The 19,874-nt window shown below is 41.8% G+C and overlaps 1 protein-coding gene across 1 annotated transcript in view; it reads left to right on the top strand.

Moving 5' to 3' along the window:
• The first annotated feature begins 335 nt into the window (after window positions 1–335).
• The window catches only part of MTCL1 (microtubule crosslinking factor 1), a 178,657-nt gene continuing 159,118 nt past the window's right edge, over window positions 336–19,874 (top strand). Inside the window, exon 1 of the mRNA XM_039525582.1 lies at window positions 336–461. Within this exon, the coding sequence (XP_039381516.1) occupies window positions 357–461 (105 nt within the window). The 5' untranslated portion in view covers window positions 336–356. The remainder of the gene's footprint in view (window positions 462–19,874) is intronic.

Raw genomic sequence — 19,874 nt, 5'->3', positions numbered from 1 at the left:
GGCTGGGCAGCGGCCATGCGGCCGGGGCGGCTCCGGCCAGGCTCAGCCACACGGACAGCAGCTCCGACCTGTCCGACTGCCCCTCCGAGCCGCTCTCCGATGAGCAGCGACCGGCCCAGGCCGCCAGCAGCGACGCCGAGTCCGGCACCGGCTCCAGCGACCGGGAGCAGCCGCCTGCCCCGGGCCGAGCGGGCACCCCGGTGCCTGGGGCCAGCCCGCGCTGGGCGCCCCGCCGTGCCCGGAGAGCCCGCCGGCCAGGGGCGGCGCAGCCAGCTCCGCCCTGCAGCCCGCAGCCCGCCTCGCCCGCCCCCGCGCCCAGGGGAGAAGAGCCGAGCTGGGGCCGAGCCGCGGAGACCATGCGGCTGGGCAGCAAAGCGCCCGCCCCCTGCCAGCCGCCGGCGGCGGAGGAGGAGCTGCTGCGGGAGATCGAGGAGCTGCGCTCGGAAAATGACTATCTCAAGGTAAACAGCGCCGAGAGGCGGGGCCAGCGGGTGGGCGCATCCCCCCGGCGCAGGGAGGCGGGACCGGGGGCTGAGCACGTGCGGGGGTGGCTGGGTGGGGCTGGCGCTGGTGTGGTTGGCGGGGGGAGGGTATGTGCGTGCACCGGGGGTAGGTAGCAATTGCTGGGTTCTTTCCCTCTCCAGGTAAATGGGGTGGGGGGTTGTGCTCGTGGTGTAGCGGGATCATGCTGCGCGATGCGTGGATGGGCGAAGGGCTGTGTTCATTGAGTATGGATGTGCCTCAGCTGCTGGGCACTTCCCCGCCAACTATTTGACAGTGCAGTAAAACGGGCACTTAAGGGCTATTCAGTGGCTCTAACGGTTTTGTGATCTTTGGTCTCCAGTACAAGGCATTGTAGTAGGCTGGATGAAACTTTTGGAAGAAGAGGTAGGGGTTGACGGCTCTGTTTTGATTCTTAAAAAATATAGTCTTCCATAAAAGGTCTGCTGTACTGGGATATCTGCTGAAAGGAATCTGGTACATTTCTCCAAGCCAGTGTGCTGCAATAGAAACAATAAGGGTTGGCTTCTCTAATTAAAATGCTGTAATTGTGTCAGTCTAAATTCAGAAGCTGTTATTCTGAAACCCAACTAAAGTGAGCATCTCTTGGGAGTAAATCACCCACCAAAATCAGTGTTCCAATTTTACATGTTATATTCACCAAAGCTGTGTAAAAGAAATATGGACACACAGGATAAGTACATGACCATTTGACCTTTTGACAGCAGTGTGAAGATCTCCCAGGAAGTAGTGCCACGGCAAAGCTAAAAAGGGCAGATAAGGAACTAATGCCTGTGATCCTGTTTCTCTATAAAAGCCTGATTTGTGAAGTCTCTGAATACATATAAATCCAGTGCAGTGTGCACTGTAAGGCTATTATGGTTAGCCGGTGTGTGATATTTCAACAATCCCTAAACTTTCTATCCAAAACATTATGCCTTCTCTGTTGAATACACACAAAATATCTTCCACAGTTTAGCTTTTCTTAACCTTTTTTTCCTCACTTGAAATGGAAACAATGACTTAGTGTTATACTGTCCATTGTTATAGTACTTTATTATAGCAAACCCAAGTCATTAATTGGGAAGTACTAACAGGTTCTGGCTGAGATCAAGATCAACAACTAAAGGAATATTTGCACTATTATCCTAGTGTAAAAATACACTTTTCTGTATTAATTCTGCCCCCTCTCACTTATGTATTAATTCTACCCCTTTTAATTGGGAATGCTACTGGCTAAACTGATCCGCTGGAACCTTTAACTGGACATGTACTTATGTATGATCTTTTGGTATGGCAAGGAGATTACATTCACAAAGATCTATAAATAAAATTTGATTTGAGTAAGGACAAACCTACACTTAAAACGCTGCATTGGTAGAAATGCACTGATGCAGTTGCGCTGCTGTAGTGCTTTAATGAAGACACTCTACGCCGACAGGAGAGCTCTCTCTTGTTGGCGTAGTTAATCCACCTCCCCGAATCGCGGTAGCTATGTCAATGGGAGAAGCCCTCCCGCCAACATAGCACTGTCTACATGGGAGGTTAGGTCGGTATAACGACATCGCTCAGAAGTATGGATTTTTCGCACTACTGAGTGACATAGTTATACTGATATAGATCTGTAGTGTAGACCAGATCTAAGAGATAGGAAACAATTTTCATCATAGCAAAGAATTAACAACAAGGTGCCTCAACATTCTGTAGGTCCAGTGTTGCGTATGATTTGGAAAGGGAAGAGAGCAGGGACATAGGAAAGCTTGCAGTTGATACATATTTGTTTAGGTTACTCAGGTCCAAAGAGGATTGGGAGGAACTCCAGAGGAATTTAACCAAGCTAGGGGGAATGGGTAACACAAAGACAATGAAGTTCAATATTGAAAAGTATATTGGGGAGGAAAAATGAGATACTCATACCACTTACTGGGTTCTAAATTAACTATGTTAACTCAGGAAAGACATCTAAGCATCACTGTAGACAACTCAATGAAAACCTCTGCCCTACATGCAGCTGAAAAAGCAAACAAAATGTTACATTGCTTAGGAATAACATGGAAAATATAATGGTGCACCTGCATCTGGAATACTGTGTGCAGTACTGGTCACACATCTCAAAAAGAATATTGCAGAATTGGGGTTGAGGCAAGAGCAAAGAGACAAAGGATTAGGGGCATGGAAAAACTCTCCTATGAAGAGAGGTGGAACAGTGTGGGATTCTTTATTTTAGAAAGGAGGTAAGGGGGCATGATCAAAGTATATAAATAATGAATAGTATAGAGAACAAATGTTGGATTTCTGGGCTCCTTGTCTCGTAACACAAGAATTGGGGGTGGGGATATTCAATTAAATTGAAAGGTGGAAAACTCAGAACCAATAAAAGGAAATACTTTCTCGCGTAACAAGTAATTAACCCTGGAATTCATTGCCACGGGACGTCTTTGAAGCCAAAATCCTAGCAATAAAAAAAAGGGAATTGGACAATTATATGGATAACAAGGATATCCAAAGTTAATACTAAGAAATTTTGGAAAATATATTAAACTTCATGCTTCAGAGTTTAAGACAATCTGTAACTATTAAGGATTAGGAGGAGATTGAATGTGGGAGGGCAGATTATCACACAACTGCTTACTGTGAAGTTTTTTGCACTGTCCTCTGAAGCATCTGATGCTGGCCATTGTCAGAGACAGGAGACTGGATGAGCTGGACCATCTATCTGATCCAGTGAGGCAATTCCTATGTTAAAGAAATCAGTTCAACATCATTTCAAACTACTTCCTCTGTGTTATAGTTCTAGTCTTGTGTCCTTCATTTTGAATTATCATCTGCAGCAGTTGGGCCCTATAGCTGTGTACTCTGCTTGTCTTGAACATTGACTTTATTAATGTGTATTCATAAAAACATTTTCCCATTCTAAAAATCAGAACCACAACATTGTACATGTGGTGACTTAGGTGTTTTTTTTTTATCATTTCTATCTATCTATCTTAAAATTCTACTTTCCTCTCTGATAAGGAGGCTAGCTTTTTTTTTTTTTTTTTTTTTTGCTTTAATTGAAGGTGGTTTAAAGAATGAATAATGGGTAAACTGTCAGTCATAGGTGGACAAATGATGAGATAAATCCCAAAAGATACCATTATTTTGTTGAGCATGTTCATTTGCTGAATTCTCTTGTGTGTAGTCCAGAAGGCAAGGACAGCCATCACTATCCACTCACCCATTTCCCTCCTACCAGCTGGGACATGGCAGTTGGTGCAAATAATTTGAAGGAACGTTTTGGGTGCTAATCTGATATGCAGTATATTTTCTTACAAAAAAGCTTCAGATCATGGTACTGTTTCAGTCAGATTTATTATAGTGCTAAATATTAATAGAAATTAAAAAGAATTGAATCAAGAAACAGAATTATTTACTTCTATTTATATTTTTTAAATGCCGTCGTCTTTTTTCCCTCCAGTATGCTATGCACAAGCCTTTGCTGAATAAGGTGCTGGTCCTGCAAAGACGAAAGCACGTGCTTAACTGGACACACAGTGGGCCAGATCTTCAGTTTAGCTATGCCAGTTTACACCAGCTGAGGATCTGGCCCCAGGAGTGCCCTCCTACAGCATGTAAAGTTAAGCCTGTGTGTAAATCTTTGCAGGATGAAGATCTAGCTGCATAATCTCACTGCTGTAACCCCCATCTTTTACCTTTTTCCCCATCCTTTGAACTGTGTCTAAAAGTTCTTCAGGTCGTCTTTATTGTATTCTTAGAGTTTGTCTACATGGCGGGCTTATGTGCTTAAGAAGTACGTAATTTCTAAAACGTGCTAACATGTCGCTCATTAATTGGTGCATGTAGATCCTGCTGTTATGCACTAAAAGTTCCCTGAGTGCATATTAACATACTGCTGTTTCAAACAGCACTGCATTAAAGCACACTAGGGACCCTTTAGTGCGCACCAGTGGGGTCTACATGGACTAATTAATGCGCAACGTATTAGTGCGCTTTAGAAATCACCCCCCTCACCCTCCAGGAGAGTACCTTACTTATCCATGTAGACAAGCCCTAAGTTATCTATCACACTTCTGGGTATTATAAACCAATAAATAATAATAATTAGAAAAATTGTGTAGAATACCAGTTTTTAAAATGACCAATGCAAAAACACACAAAACCAGAAACCTTATATTTCATTATTTCTTCAATGTGTTAGCCTTCACATAAACACTTCAAGAAGTGCAAACTGAAAGATAAAAAGGAGGATTTTTGTTTTGTATTTTTAATAAAGTTAGATCTCAAGCAAATCGATTCCTTTGAAATCAGGCTAGTTTATTTTACCAACAGGCCTTAGGACCTGGTTTAAAATCCATAGTATAGCAGGACATCACCATCCAGTTCTTATATTGTGATGGCATTTCATAATTGACTCATTTTCATGTGTTTTAGCAAGCCTCTTTGCCTAGGTAGTTTTATTTAATCTATACAGAAAGAATGGAACCTTCCAATAGCTTATATAAGGTATCATGTTATTTTCTGTGGCAAAGTTGTCACATCCACTGTGAAATATCGTGACTGCTGAGACAGTGAGACCACAAAGCATTCAGGCAGAAGGAGAATAAAAGCTAAGAGAACAAATTTTAATAAATAAATAAGCCCTAGAAGAAGCTAAGCTTTACATGTACCTAAATGTTTTTAAATCAACCTTGTTTCGAATATTAAAGTGATACATATGTAAATTATTACTACTTTTCAGGTTTACTTTGCAGACTGCAGTCTGTGGAAAAGGAAAAATGATATACTAGTCCTGGGGGGGAGAGAGGGAACTCACTAAGGGCTTGATCTGGTGCTCACTGAAATCAGTGGTGCAAGATTGGACCTTAAAGGGTTTTCTCTTGCTCCCTTTTGCAGCAGTCAGAGTTTTGCCACTGGCTTAGTGGCTCCAGAATCAGGGCCCAAATTTTATTAGTTCAAAATTCCCTTGCTTTCACTTCACATCAGATTAATTCAAATCGAATTAAGGAAATGCTTATTTTAAGTAAAGAAATGTATTGTGAATAGTGATAATGTTAAATAATGGATTTTGCTATTCAAAAATAAAGGTGGACCCTTTTATATTTACGTATCTTGATAAGAGATGCTGCTTTACAAATCCTCCCATCTTAAGTACTTTGCATGTTTAATGAACAGTGTATGCAAAAAGGTCCTAAGCAAAACTTGAGCACTTATTACAATCATTAAAGTGCAACTAGTGCTTTCTCACATATACACTATTGGGTAGTTTTCACTATGTATCAAGTAGCATAACTTAAAAATGCCTACACTGTAGGCTAGCACAAACTGTTCTCACAAACAGCATATCCCCTAAAATAGCACTTACATTCTTAGATGAATGTCTTGCTTTGTCTTTCTTACTGTTTCTTAGCAGTGACTTATGCTATATATCATTGGATAAGGGGATATTTCTGGGTGGGAATATTAATTTTTGTTTAAAATTACAATATGTATGGCATGGTTATGCTATGCTTCACAACTTTCAGCTTCTTTTACATTGTAGCCCTTCTCAAGTCAATGCTTCTGGATCATGTGTTTGAAAACGACATACAAAGGTGTTTGGATCAATATACGTCACATGGACTATATGGTAGTTTCATTCAGTGACCTACTGTAACTTGGTGTGTGTCGTAGGATCTCTATATGGCACGAATGATCAGAATTGATGTGACTAATTTTTTCATTTAGCAAGGGTTACAGGGGTTAGTAAAGCAAAAGTTATTGTGGTCTTTCTTTGACATGCCCCTTTCCACACCTAATATGCATTAGTCATGTGGAAGAATAGAGGTAATAACCCTAGGCATCAAAATAATGTGAATCATTTCAGACACAGGGTCAGTCAGCTGTTAGAATGAAATGTCAGTTTGGTAAACAATGGCAGTAGGTCCATGTGCCTTGTTAGCCACAGCTGTGGCTCTGCTGAAAACATTTAATTGTCCAGGGGGCAGCAGAGTGGATTATTTGTATAATGTGATAGACAATAGTTTCCGTCTGTAGGCTTGAGTAGATTATAGTAACATTGCACTAGCCAGATGACTACTCCAACTGTTCAAATGGTAGCAGCTAAGGAAATGTCCTGAAACAGTAATAGCTCTGATTATTTGAATACAATGCATAAGCTCACAAATGCTTAATTCTGTTTTCTGTTTTCCACTGTGGAAAAGCAAAACTTACCTAAAATCACAGGTATTAATCATGTTAGAATTGTCAGAATTCTAAGATTGTTTTGTGCAACCAACATACTGTATGATAATGTAACGCTACTTGCTCACAACTGATATCAACATTTGAGGATCAGTTTAGGAATTTTAAGCTGGTTTGACAGTTTGATAGCTGAATAATAATTTGAGGCATGCAGGGAACTTGCAGTTCATTGGCACATTTTGAAAAAGGCAAAAATACTATTGTTTGATTAAATCAAACACAATCTTCTTGGGGCATATTCATCTTTAGTGTAACTCTGCTGAAGTCACTGGAGTTACACCAAGGAGGAATTTGATCCTGATTGTAACGTGGTAACCTACATAATGTTTGCAGTGTTGTAGCCGCTTTGGTCCCAGGCTCAGAAAGACAAGGTAGGTGGGGTAATATCTTTTATTGGAGCAACTTCTGTTGGTGGAAGTTGGGACAGATTTCTAAGCAGAAGGGGTAATGTGTGGAGGTGGTCCCTTGAAATAAATTGGGAATTGAGGGTTAGATTGTTATGCATAAAGGGCCTGAAGTGTGCAGTTAAGGGTAGCAGGCAACGTGATGTGTTACAAATTGTTGTAATGAGCCATAATTCCAGTGTCCCTGTTAAGTCCATGGTTTTTAGGTGTCAAGCCGAGTTATGAATTTAAGTTCCCAGGCCTGCCTTTTGAAGGTGAACAGGTTTCCTCTGAGGACAAGTATTGAAAGATCAGATATAGTGTGATCACTTTGTGAAAAAGTAATCGCCCATGTGATAAGGTGTTTTTGTCTTTTATCATTTTCCTGTGTGAGTTCATTCAAGAGCATAGTGATTACTTGTGTAGCTCAAAAGCATGTACCTTCCACCAACAGAAGTTGGTCCAGTAAAAGATTACCTCAACTACCTTGTCTCAATCTACATAATGACATTATGAGATACTTAAAATATGAAAATGGGAATGACATAAAATTGCAACTCATGAATCTTTTTAAAAAATTGACATTTATCAGGGGCTACTTAGAACTTGTGCAGTCACTAGAACCTCGGCAGTTACTGCTATCTTTTTTCACTGATTTAATATATAACCTCCAAATTCCAGAGCAAATATTGTCATACATTATAAGCATAAATTGTGTTCTATTTTGTTGGATATTTAAAAAGTTGCTTGTATGTTTTTCAATGTGTGTAATCAGTAGGGCTGTCGATTTAATCGCAGTTAACTCATGCGATTAACTCAAAAAGATAATCATGATTAAAAAATAATTGTGATTAATCGCAGTTTTAATTAGACCGTGAAACAATAGAATACCAATTGAAATTTATTAAATATTTTTGGATGTATTTCTACATTTTCAAATATACTGATTTCAATTACAACACAGAATACAAAGTGTACAGTGTTCACGTTATATTATTATATTAGATAACAAATATTTGCACTGTAAAATGATAAACAAAAGAAATAGTAGTTTTCAATTCACCTCATACAAGTACTGTAGTGCAAGTTCTTTATTGTGAAAGTGCAATTTACAAATGTAGATTTTTTTTTGTTATATAACTGCACTCAAAACCAAAACAATGTAAAACTTTAGAGCCTACAAATGCACTCAATTCTACTTCTTATTCAGCCAATCGCTAAGACAAACAAGTTTGTTTACATTTACTGGACATAATGCTGCCTGCTTCTTATTTATAATGTCACCTGAAAGTGAGAAAAGGTGTTTGCATGGTACTTTTGTAGCCAGCATTGCAAGGTACTTATGTGTCAGATATGCTAAACCAGTGGTCTCCAACCTTTTTAAGCACAAGATCACTTTCTGAATTTAAGTGCAACCCTGGATCTACCCTGCCCCTTCCCTGAGGCCCCACTCCTTCCCCGAGGCCCCGCTCCACTCACTCCATCCCCCGACCCGTTGCTTACTCTCCCCCAGCCTCACTCAGTTTCAGCAGGCTGGGGCAGGGGTTGGAGTGCGTGGGTGTGGGCTCTGGGCTGAGGGCGAGGGATTCAGGGTGTGAAAGGGGGCTCTGGGCTGAGCTTGGGGCAGGGGGTTGGGGTGCAGCAGGGTGTGAAGGGTGCAACCTCTGGGAAGGAGTTTGGGTACATGAGGAGGCTCTGGGATGGGGTGCAGGGGAGGGTGAGGGCCCTGGGAGGGAGTTTGGGTGCAGGAGGGGGTTCAGGGCAGGGGGTTGTGGCGCAGGCTTTCACCAAGAGGTGCGCTTACTCTCGGCAGCGGCACAGCAAGGCTAAGGCAGGCTCCCTGCCTGTCCTGGCCCCACACTGCCTCCGGAAGCTGCTGGCACGTCCCTGTGACCCTGGGAGAGAGGGGGTCACATGGCTCCGTGTGCTGACCCTCCCTGCAGGCACCACCCCCGCAGCTCCCATTGGCCGCAGTTCCCTGTTCCTGGCCAGTGGAGCTGCAGGGATAGTGCCTACAGGCAGGAGCGGAGCACGGAGACCCCCTCCCTCACCACGCAGGGACATGCTGGCTGCTTCCCGGAGCGGCGTGGGGTCAAGGCAGGAAGGGAGTCTGCCTTTAGCCCTGCTGTACCGCCAGATTGTTAGCAGACAGAGATTGCAATTGACTGGCAGGGGCTCCACAACTGTCTACCGGTTGGTGACCACTGTGCTAACATTTGTATGCCCCTTCATTCTTCGGCTACCATTCCAGAGGACATGCTTCCATGCTGATGATGCTTGTTAAAAAATAATGCATTAATTAAATTTGTGATTGAACTCCTTGGCCGAGAATTGTATATCTCCTTCTCTGTTTTACTTGCGTTCTGCCATATATTTTATGTTATAGCAATCTTGGATGATGATCCAGCACGTTATTTGTTTTAAGAACATTTTCACAGCAGATTTGACAAAATGCAAAGAAGGTACAAATGTGAGATTTCTAAAGATAGCTACAGCACTCAACCCCAGGTTTAAGAATCTGAAGTGCCTTCCAAAATCTGAGAGGGATGAAGTGTGGAGCATGCTTTCAGAAGTCTTAAAAGTCCAGTGCAGACACTACAGAACCCGAGCCACCAAAAAAGAAAATCAATCTTCTGTTGGCGGCATCTGACTCAGATGATGAAAATGAACATGCATCGGTCCGCACTGCTTTGAATCATTATCAAGCAGTACCTGTTATCAGGATGGACACATGTTCTCTGGAATGGTGGTTGAAGTATGACAGGTGACTTTGCAGACAAGAAGCGGGTAGCATTATCTCCTGCAAATGTAAACAAACTGCCTTATGTAGACCTAACTGTGTTGTGTAGACCAGGCCATAGTTTCACAGAAGGAAACCTCTGAGGGTATGTCTATGTTGCAAAGAAAAACACATGGCACCAAGTCTCAGAGCCCAGGTCAATTAACTTAGGCTTGTGAGGTTTGGGCTCTGGGCCAAAAATAGCAGTGTAGACTTTCCTGCTTAAGATGAAATCTGCGCTCTGAGACACTCACCCCTCACCAAGTTTCAGGGTCTGGGCTCTAGCCCGAGTGGGAATGTCTGCATTGCTATTTTTAGCTCTGCAGCTTGAGCCCCATGAGCCTGAGTTAATTGACCTGGACTCTGAGACTATGCCATGGATTTTTTTTTTTTTGCAGTGTAGACATACCCAAAGACTGCAAAGTATGGAAAACTTGCAGAGTTTTCACTGAGGCACTTTGGGCCTGGTAAACTATTATCCTCTAGGAACAGAATAATAAATGTGTGAATGATCAGATACTCACAAGTAGATAACCAAAGTGTAAGAAAGAGTAAATTAAGTTCTTGTCTTATAAAGTTGTGCCTGACTGGTTACGCTCAGAAAAGTTCAATTACTGAATCTTTGGCTTCCTGAGTTTGTTGCTACTAAATTCTCTTTATTTGTTCAGGAACGAGAAGACTGTATTGTCATACATTGTAAGCATAAATGACATTCCATTTGGCTGGATCTAAAAAAAAAGTTGTTTGTATGTTTTCTAGTTAAAAATCTTTGCTTTATCTCCAATAATTCCATTTCTTTGTTTGTGTAACTAGATTGACATCTGGAAAGAAGAACTGCCTAACTTTTCCCTAAGCAATATTCCCTCTCTTCCAGGACTTCATTGGGAGCAGAATCAGGCTCTTGTCCTCATGAGATGAGAGGAGACTCAAAGAGCTTAGCATGTTTAGCCTAAATAAAAGAAGGCTGAGGGGCGATATGATTACTTTCTCTATAAATACACCAGAGGGATAAATACCAGGGAGAGAGAGAAGTTATTTAAGTTAAGCACTAATGTGGACACAAGAACAAATGGATATAAACTGGCCATCAACAAGCTTAGATTTGAAATTAGATGAAGGTTTCTATCCAGAGGAGTGAAGTTCTGGAACAGCCTTCCAAGGGAAGCAGTGGGAGCAAAAATTCAAGACTGAGTTTTATAACTTTATGGAGGGGATGTTCTGATGAGACTGCCTACAATGGCACATAGCTGATCTGCAACTGCTAGCAGCAAATATCTCCAACGGCCAGTGATGAGATACTAGATGGGGAGGGCTCTGCGTTACTACAGAGAATTCTTGCCCACGTGTCTGGTTGTTGAGTCCTGCCCACATGCTCAGTGTATAACTGACTGCTGTATTTGCGATCGGAAAGGAATTTTCTCCCGGTACGATTGGCAGAGACCCTCATCTTTTTTTTTCACCTTCTTCTGCAGCATGGGGTATGGGTTACTTGCAGGTATAAACTAGTGTAAATGGTGGATACGCTGTAACTTGAAGTCTTTAAATCATGATTTGCGGACTTCAGTAACTCAGTCAGAAGTTAGGGGTCTATTACAGGAGTGGTGGGTGAGGTTCTGTGGCCAGCAATGTGCAGGAGGTCAGGCTAGATCAATGGTCACCAACTGGTAGGTTGTAGTCGACAGGTCGATTCTGGAGCTTCTGACAGTTGATCGTGATCTCCAGCTACTAAAAGTCTGGCAGTGCAGCAAGGCTAAGGCAGGCTCCCTGCCAACCCAGTCCCCGTGCCGCTCCTGGAAGCAGCCAGCACATCCCTGCGATCCTTGGGAGTGGGGGGAAGGGGGGTGTCTGCACTTTGCTCCGGCCTGCAGGCACTGCTCCCATTAGCTGGGAACGGGGAGCTACAGCCAATGGGAGCTGCTGGGGTGGTGCCTGCAGGGAGGGGCAGTGCGCGGAGCCACATCCCCCCCCCGCCGGGGGCTACAGGGACGTGCTGGCCACTTCCAGGAGTGGTGTGGGGCCGGGACAGGCAGGGAGCCTGCCTTAGCTCTGCTGCACTGCCACCTGGGAGCCGTCCGAGGTAAACACCAACCAGTGAGAGCCTGCACCCATCCCACACCCCAACCCCCTGCCCCAGCCCTGAACCCCCGCCAGAAGCCAGCACCCCAAATCCCCTCCTGCACCCCTGTGCACCCTCCTGCATCCCAACACTGCCCCAGCCTGGAGTCCCCCCCCCTGCACCCAAATTCCCTCCCAGAGCCCTCACCCCCTTCTGCACCCCAATCCCATACCCCAGCCCAGTGAAAGTGAGTGAGGGTAGGAGAGAGCGAGCGGCAGAGGGAGGAGGGATGGAATGAGCAGGGTGGGGCCTTGGGGATGGGACAGGGACTTGGGGAAGGGGTGGGGTAGATCCTGGGTTGCACTTAAATTCAAAAAGTGATCTTGTGTGTAAAAAGGTTGGAGTCTACTAGCCTAGATGATCGCGATGCTCCCTTCAGACCGTAAAGTCTGTGAGTCTTTCAGACATACAGAGAAGTAAAGATCATCATGCTGTCCACCTTGTCTTGCAATTGAAATGGCCACTTTGGGATATTGGAGCGGAGTGTATATATATATAGGACCCTGTTTAAGTACAGGTCCATGCTCTCAGTAATATTCTTTTATAAACCATATCAGATCAGTTCTCCTTTACTAGATGAACAAACAAACATTTCTTTTACGTATTTATTTACTTTGATGTTTACTAAGTGCCCATTCCAAGTTCTCTATGCAATTTTACAAAATTAAAATATACTATCATAACACACGTAAGAAGCAATATCCTAATAATGTTTGTTCACCCACAATAATAATGAACAGACTTTAATAAAGGCATGGGTTGAATCCATCCATCATTTCCAACTCTCTCTCTCTCTCAGCCAGACTGAATCTTTTTGTTACGCTTCTAAGTTTGGGAGCTATTAACGTTCTGCTTCTCCTGTGCTTATGCTTTAACTTCAGTGATGACTGACATGTTTTCCTCTAGTGTGGCTTGATTAGTACATTTAAAAACCTGGGCCATTGTAGTTTCAACTGTAATTTCCACTTCTCTGAGTCTTTTCTCCATGTCTGTTGTGAGGATTTCAAATTGTCACTCTTACTAGTCACATCATCTAAGAGGCTTCAAATAGAATTCTTTCAAGTCATATAACCAAACCTTCAGGCTAGTCTCTCTGGTACTGTATTTATGCTTTGGGAGTTCCCCCTGAGAGGTCTGCCAGGCTGACGTGTGCAATGTAAAAAGGAGGCATCTTTCTCATTCTTGGCTGTAGGTGGTTATTTAGATGTGTTTCAGCACCTGGTTTTCACTGAGCATTGACTCTGCTGTATGCTATTTTATAGTATACTATGATCAGGTTTAAAAAAAGGGAGCCCATGAGCTGACACTCAATGCTTACACGTCTGCTCTCTTTAGCAACAGACTTTGCCCTTTACCTGAAACAACTTTAGTGATGAGCACCTTTAGAGAAGAATAAACTGTTATTGAACATTTTCTTCATTTAAAATGGACAAAGATGCATCTCTTCTTCATAGGCATACCTGCCTATTTGCCACTGAGTTTGTTTCCTTCATTAGGAGCAAGGTCAGACCTTTATTTTGGACAACAAAAGGGTAACCCCTTTCTCCATAAATTGTGTTGAGGTTCCCTGTCTCTCACATAGAATCTCCAAGTGCCATTGTGCAAAATCACATTCTGAAACCACATCTGATGTTTGGATCTGACTTGATATTTCAGAGTAATAGAACTTTGACTTTGCACCAGCAGTTCCACTTTTTAGTATTTAAAACAGATTTTCCTGATTTTGTCACATGAAGATGTTCAGTCTATTCCTTTTTGCTTGGCTGGAGAGTTGTGCATTGATACAAGCTCCAGAAAACATGAGTGGAACATTTCTAAGGCTGCCCAAGTAGCAGTGTCAGGGATAACAATATGTGCAGAATATAGTTATTTTCCCACAACATAATATGAAACCAACAAGTTCCTTGGGGTACATATTGGCAAAGGCTATATTTTATTTTATCTATTTGTTTATTTAGTGCTGAATACTATATGAAGAACACCGTGGGGGTGAAGACTACTTTTCTTATTCCCTTATGTGGTCAGAAATGTTTGGATCAGGAAGGAATTTTCCTCCAGGGCAGATTGACAGAGGCCCTGGGGTTATTTGGCCTTCCTCTGCAGCGTGGGGCACGGGTCACTTGCTGGAGGATTCTCTGCACCTTGAAGTCTTTAAACTATGATTTGAGGACTTCAGTGGCTCAGACATAAGTTAGGGGTTTGTTGCATGAGTGGGTGGGTGAGATTCTTCAGCCTGCATTGTGCAGTAGGTCAGACTAGATGATCATATTGGTCCCTTCTGACCTTAAAGTCAATTACTCTAGGACTCTATCGCCAAAAAAAAAATTTGAAATCTGCACTCAAATCCCTTGTTGTACAATTCTGAAACTCACCCATGTGCTGAAGAACAGCCCCTTTGGCATTGAAAAGATTATGAGTGTCGGTTCTAGTGCATCCCCAAAGTTATATTTGAAAGCAATGAAATCTTATGAATATATAAAAGAGTCCAGAGGCAGGCAAGTATAACAAATTATGACAGGCTTGCAAACTAAGAGCTATGAGCAGAAAGGTTACGTGAATTTAACATGTGTAGTCTACAGTAAAAACAAAGGGCAGAGATTAATATCTACAGAAATATAATTCACACCAGCTTGCGCAATTTTGCTGGGACTCATTAGGATGAAATGATTGAAGGAGAGGACTGGAGTCAACTGTCCAGCTAATAGTGGCCCCAGGATGAGACCTGGGTGACCATTGGCAGGAGGTTCTAGGTCTGAGTCTAGAGACCAGTTGGGTGAGAATTTGAGACAGGGAAGAAGTCAAGAGTGGACCATTTGGTGGGTTTTAAGAAGCAGCAAAGTGGGCTCAATTTTTCTTAGCTTCACTGCTCATTAAGGTCAAGTTCATCTGTCCATGTTTGTGAGCAGGCATAGTTTGATTTGGGGTTGACATATGTTATGCTGTAGGGGTATTGGGGACTTTGGTTTGACTGGGATAGTGGTTTCAACAGTTGGGATTGTTAGTGGGATGACAAGAGATTAACTTTCCAATTTGGATTGCAATTAGTAGTTTTTGATATGTGCATAATCCTTATAGCCATAATTACTTCAACCCCTTTATTGGATTATTTGCTTCTCGGAAACGGCCAGATTACCCAGATGCAAGTACTGGATTGGATGAGAAGGAAGTGTAACAGGTGCTAGAACTGTTATCTGTAGGCACTACTTGGGGTTCATGCTGAAGGATGGATCTTTGCTTTTGGCATGTGGAGTAAGGGCAAGGAGTTATAAACATTGCCCCATGAATTCTGCAGTGACGGATGCCATCCACTGCTGTGATATTGTGCTTCGGAATCTTTCATTTCAAATCAAATAATGTTTCTAACCCTTGTGGTTGCGAAGATAATTTAAAAAATGTGAACTGACTCTGCACCTAACCAGCATAGTCTTTCTGAGTCAGCGGAGAGCCTTAAACAATAGATCTGACATGTATGAATGTCCCATTCATCTTAATGTATTGTTAACTCTGAAATCTAAAGATGCCAATTTCAAAGTCAACACTTAAGTACATTAGCAAATAACACATTACCAAGCTGTCATCCTCATGTTCCAAAGACACAACTGTCCCCTAAGCTGCTGCCGAAAACTCCAGCTTCCCTCCCCCTTAAAAAATTTAAAGTGCTGCTATGCATTATTTATACAGAAATGTGCAGCATAGTGAAAATGTGGGGACAACAAAAAAACCTAAAAACCAAAACAAAATTTATTAAAATAAACAAGGCAGGGCTACTTTATTACATTTTTATTTCATATTTCATTCATTAAAAAAGCTTCTTTTTAAACAAATATTCTTGCCAGTTTCATTTATGTTCAGTCTTCTACACCAGAATGCTATAGAAACCAGGGAACTTGCTACAGTACTTAGATTCAGTTTACCATGGAGTACACAGGGTCTGGATTATATGGTATATAGTATTTTGAAATAATTCTGTTCAATTTGGTGTGTGTAGGGTTTAGTTCATTGTTATAGTATGTTTTTTGTGGTTAAATTAATTGACTTGCAACTTAATGGTATGTCTTCACTGCAGAGTTAACTCACATTTTTTTACACTCGAGTTACTCCTCCTGAGTTAGCTTATCTTGAATGAGAGTAACCACACTGAAATAACACTTGAATTGCGGTGTCCACACCGGCGCTGCACCCACTTGTGTTTTTCCCTAAGACTTTTGAGGGCATATCTTGTGATTCTTAATACTGCAGTATGTTGAGCCACGCTATGAGTTCTTTTACAATGTATTGTGTGAGAACTTGTCTGTCCTTTCTGAGCACCCAGGGAGGATTGTGGGAAGGCATTGGAGGACTGGAGGTAGTCAAGCCTGCATCCACTCTGCAACATCATTGTGCTAGCAGCTAATGAGTTGTGCGCACTCAAGCTTTAGCCTATATCCCTTGGTGGGCTAGCTAGTTCAAGTTGAAAAATCTCATGGTAAGGGTTTTTGTGTGAGAAAGAGAGTTGAGTTAGTGGAAACACTCAATTTATAACTCAAGTTAACTTTGCAGTGAAATAAGCCCTTGTTGTTAATAAAGTTAATCAAAGTTGGATGCATCTTCTTTTGGCCAGGATGTTGTAAAGAGAACAAGCATCTAATACTCATTTGTTAGCAAAGATAAGATGAGAGATAACGAGCTTAAGGTGGCTCCTAGTTCTTATATTATGGGAACAAGTAAATAATTTTTCCTTATTCACTTTCTCCACACCACTCATGATTTTATATATCTCTATCATATCCCCCCTTAGTCTCCTCTTTTCCAAGCTGAAAAGTCCTAGCCTCTTTAATCTTTCCTTATATGGAGAGATTTTTTGAGATGAGGAGACCACATCTGTATGCAGTATTCAAGATGTGGGTGTACCATGGATTTATATAAGGGCAATAAGATATTCTCCGTCTTATTCTCTATCCCTTTTTTAATGATTCCTAACATCCTGTTTGCTTGTTTGACTGCCACTGCACACTGAGTGGACGTCTTCAGAGAACTACCCACAATGACTCCAAGATCTCTTTCCTGATTAGTTGTAGCTAAATTAGCCCCCATCATATTGTATGTATAGTTGGGGTTATTTTTTCCAATGTGCATTACTTTACATTTATCCTCATTAAATTTCATTTGCCATTTTCTTGCCCAATCACTTAGTTTTGTGAGATCTTTTTGAAGTTCTTCACAGTCTGTTTTGGTCTTAACTATCTTGAGTAGTTTAGTATCATCTGCAAACTTTGCCACCTCACTGTTTAACCCCTTTCTCCAGATCATTTATGAATAAGTTGAATAGGATTGGTTCTAGGACTGACCCTTGGGGAACACCACTAGTTATCCCTCTCCATTCTGAAAATTTATCATTTATTCCTATCCTTTGTTCCCTGTCTTTTAACCAGTTCTCAATCCATGAAAGGATCTTTCCTCTTATCCCATGACAATTTAATTTACGTAAGAGCCTTTGGCGAGGGACCTTGTCAAAGGCTTTCTGGAAATCTAAGTAAACTGTGTCCGCTGGAACCCCCTTCTCCACATGTTTGTTGACCCCTTCAAAGAACTCTAATAGATTGATAAGACGTGATTTCCCTTTACAGAAACCATGTTGACTTTTGCCCAACAATTTATGTTCTTCTATGTGTCTGGCAATTTTATTATTTACTATTGTTTCAACTAATTTGCCTAGTACTGACATTAGACTTACCGGTCTGTAATTGCCGGGATTACCTCTAGAGCCCTTTTTAAATATTGGCTTTACATTAGCTATCTTCCAGTCACTGGGTACAGAAGCTGATTTAAAGGACAGGTTACAAACCATAGTTAATAGTTCTGCAATTTCACATTTGAGTTCTTTCAGAACTCTTGGGTGAATGCCATCTGGGCCCGGTGACTTGTTACTGTTAAGAGAAGTATGGGTAATAAGCAGGAAGAACTGGAAGTGCTAATAAATAAATACATGTATGACGTTGGCATCACCAAAACTTGGTGGGATAATACATATGATTGGAATGTTGGTGTGGATGGGTACAGCTTGCTCAGAAAGGATAGACGGGGAAAAAGGGAGGAGGTGTTGCCTTATATATTAAAAATGTACACACTTGGACTGAGGTGGAGATGGACATAGGAGACGGAAGTGTTGAGAGTCTCTGGGTTAGGCTAAAAGGGGTAAAAAACAAGGGTGATGTCATGCTAGGAGTCTACTACAGGCCACCTAACCAGGTGGAAGAGGTGAATGAGGCTGTTTTTAAACAATTAATAAAATCATCCAAAGCTCAAGATTTGGTGGTGATGGGGGACTTCAACTATTCAGATATATGTTGGGAAAATAACACAGCTGGGCACAGACCATCCAATAAGTTCTTGGACTGCATTGCAGACAACTTTTTATTTCAGAAGGTTGAAAAAGCTACTGGGGGGAAGCTGTTCTAGACTTGATTTTAACAAATAGGGAGGAATTAATTGAGAATTTGAAAGTAGAAGGTAGTTTGGATGAAAGTGATCATGAAATCATAGAGTTCACAATTCTAAGGGAGGGTAGAAGGGAGTACACAAAATAGAGACAATGGATTTCAGGAAGGCGGATTTTGGTAAGCTCAGAGAGCTGATAGGTAAGGTCCCATGGGAATCAAAACTGAGGGGAAAAACAACTGAGGAGAGTTGGCAGTTTTTCAAAGGGACACTATTAAGAGCAAGCTATTCCACTAGGTAGGAAAGATAGAAAATCTGGCAAAATACCAGCTTGGCTTAACCATGAGATCTTGCATGATCTAAAAAATAAAAAGGAGTCATATAAAAATGGAAACTAGGACAGATTACAAATGGTGAATATAGGCAAACAACACAGGAATGCAGGAGCAAGATTAGAAAGGCAAAGGCACAAACTAGCTACAGGAATAAAGGGAAACAAGAAGACTTTTTATCAATACATTAGAAGCAAGAGGAAGTCCAAGGACAGGGTAGGCCCACTGCTCAGTGAGGAGGGAGAAACAGTAACAGGAAACTTGGAAATGTCAGAGATGCTTAATAACTTCTTTGTTTCGGTCTTCACCGAGAAGTCTGAAGGAATGCCTAACATAGTGAATTCTAAGGGGAAGGGGGTAGGTTTAGAAGATAAAATAAAAAAAGAACAAGTTAAAAATCACTTAGAAAAGTTAGATGCCTGCAAGTCACCAGGGCCTGATGAAATGCATCCTAGAATAATCAAGGCGCTAATAGAGGAGGTATCTGAGCCTCTAGCTATTATCTTTGGAAAACCAGGAGAGATTCCAGAAGACTGGAAAAGGGCAAATATAGTGCCCATCTATAAAAAGGGAAATAAAAACAACCCAGGAAACTACAGACCAGTTAGTTTAACTTCTGTGCCAGGGAAGATAATGGAGCAAGTAATTAAGGAAATCATCTGCAAACACTTGGAAGGTGTAAGGTGATAGGGAATAACCAGCATGGATTTGTAAAGAACAAATCATGTCAAACAAATCTGATAGCTTTCTTTGATAGGATAACGAGTCTTGTGGATAAGGGAGAAGCGGTGGATGTGGTATACCTAGACTTTAGTAAGGCATTTGATACGGTCTCACATGATATTCTTATCAATAAACTAGGCAAATATGTCTTAGATGAGGCTACTATAAGGTGGGTGCATAACTGGCTGGATAACTGTACTCAGAGAGCAACAAAGAATCCTGTGGCACCTTATAGACTAACAGACGTTCTGCAGCATGAGCTTTCGTGGGTGAATACCCACTTCTTCACTTGCATCTGAAGAAGTGGGTATTCACCCACGAAAGCTCATGCTGCAGAACGTCTGTTAGTCTATAAGGTGCCACGGGATTCTTTGTTGCTTTTA

This window comes from Mauremys reevesii, linkage group 2, assembly GCF_016161935.1.
Source record: "Mauremys reevesii isolate NIE-2019 linkage group 2, ASM1616193v1, whole genome shotgun sequence".
In the NCBI taxonomy this organism is placed as follows: Eukaryota; Metazoa; Chordata; order Testudines; family Geoemydidae; genus Mauremys; species Mauremys reevesii.
The sequence above is the reverse complement of the archived record's forward strand: the minus strand, read 5'-3'. Positions and strand labels throughout refer to the sequence as shown.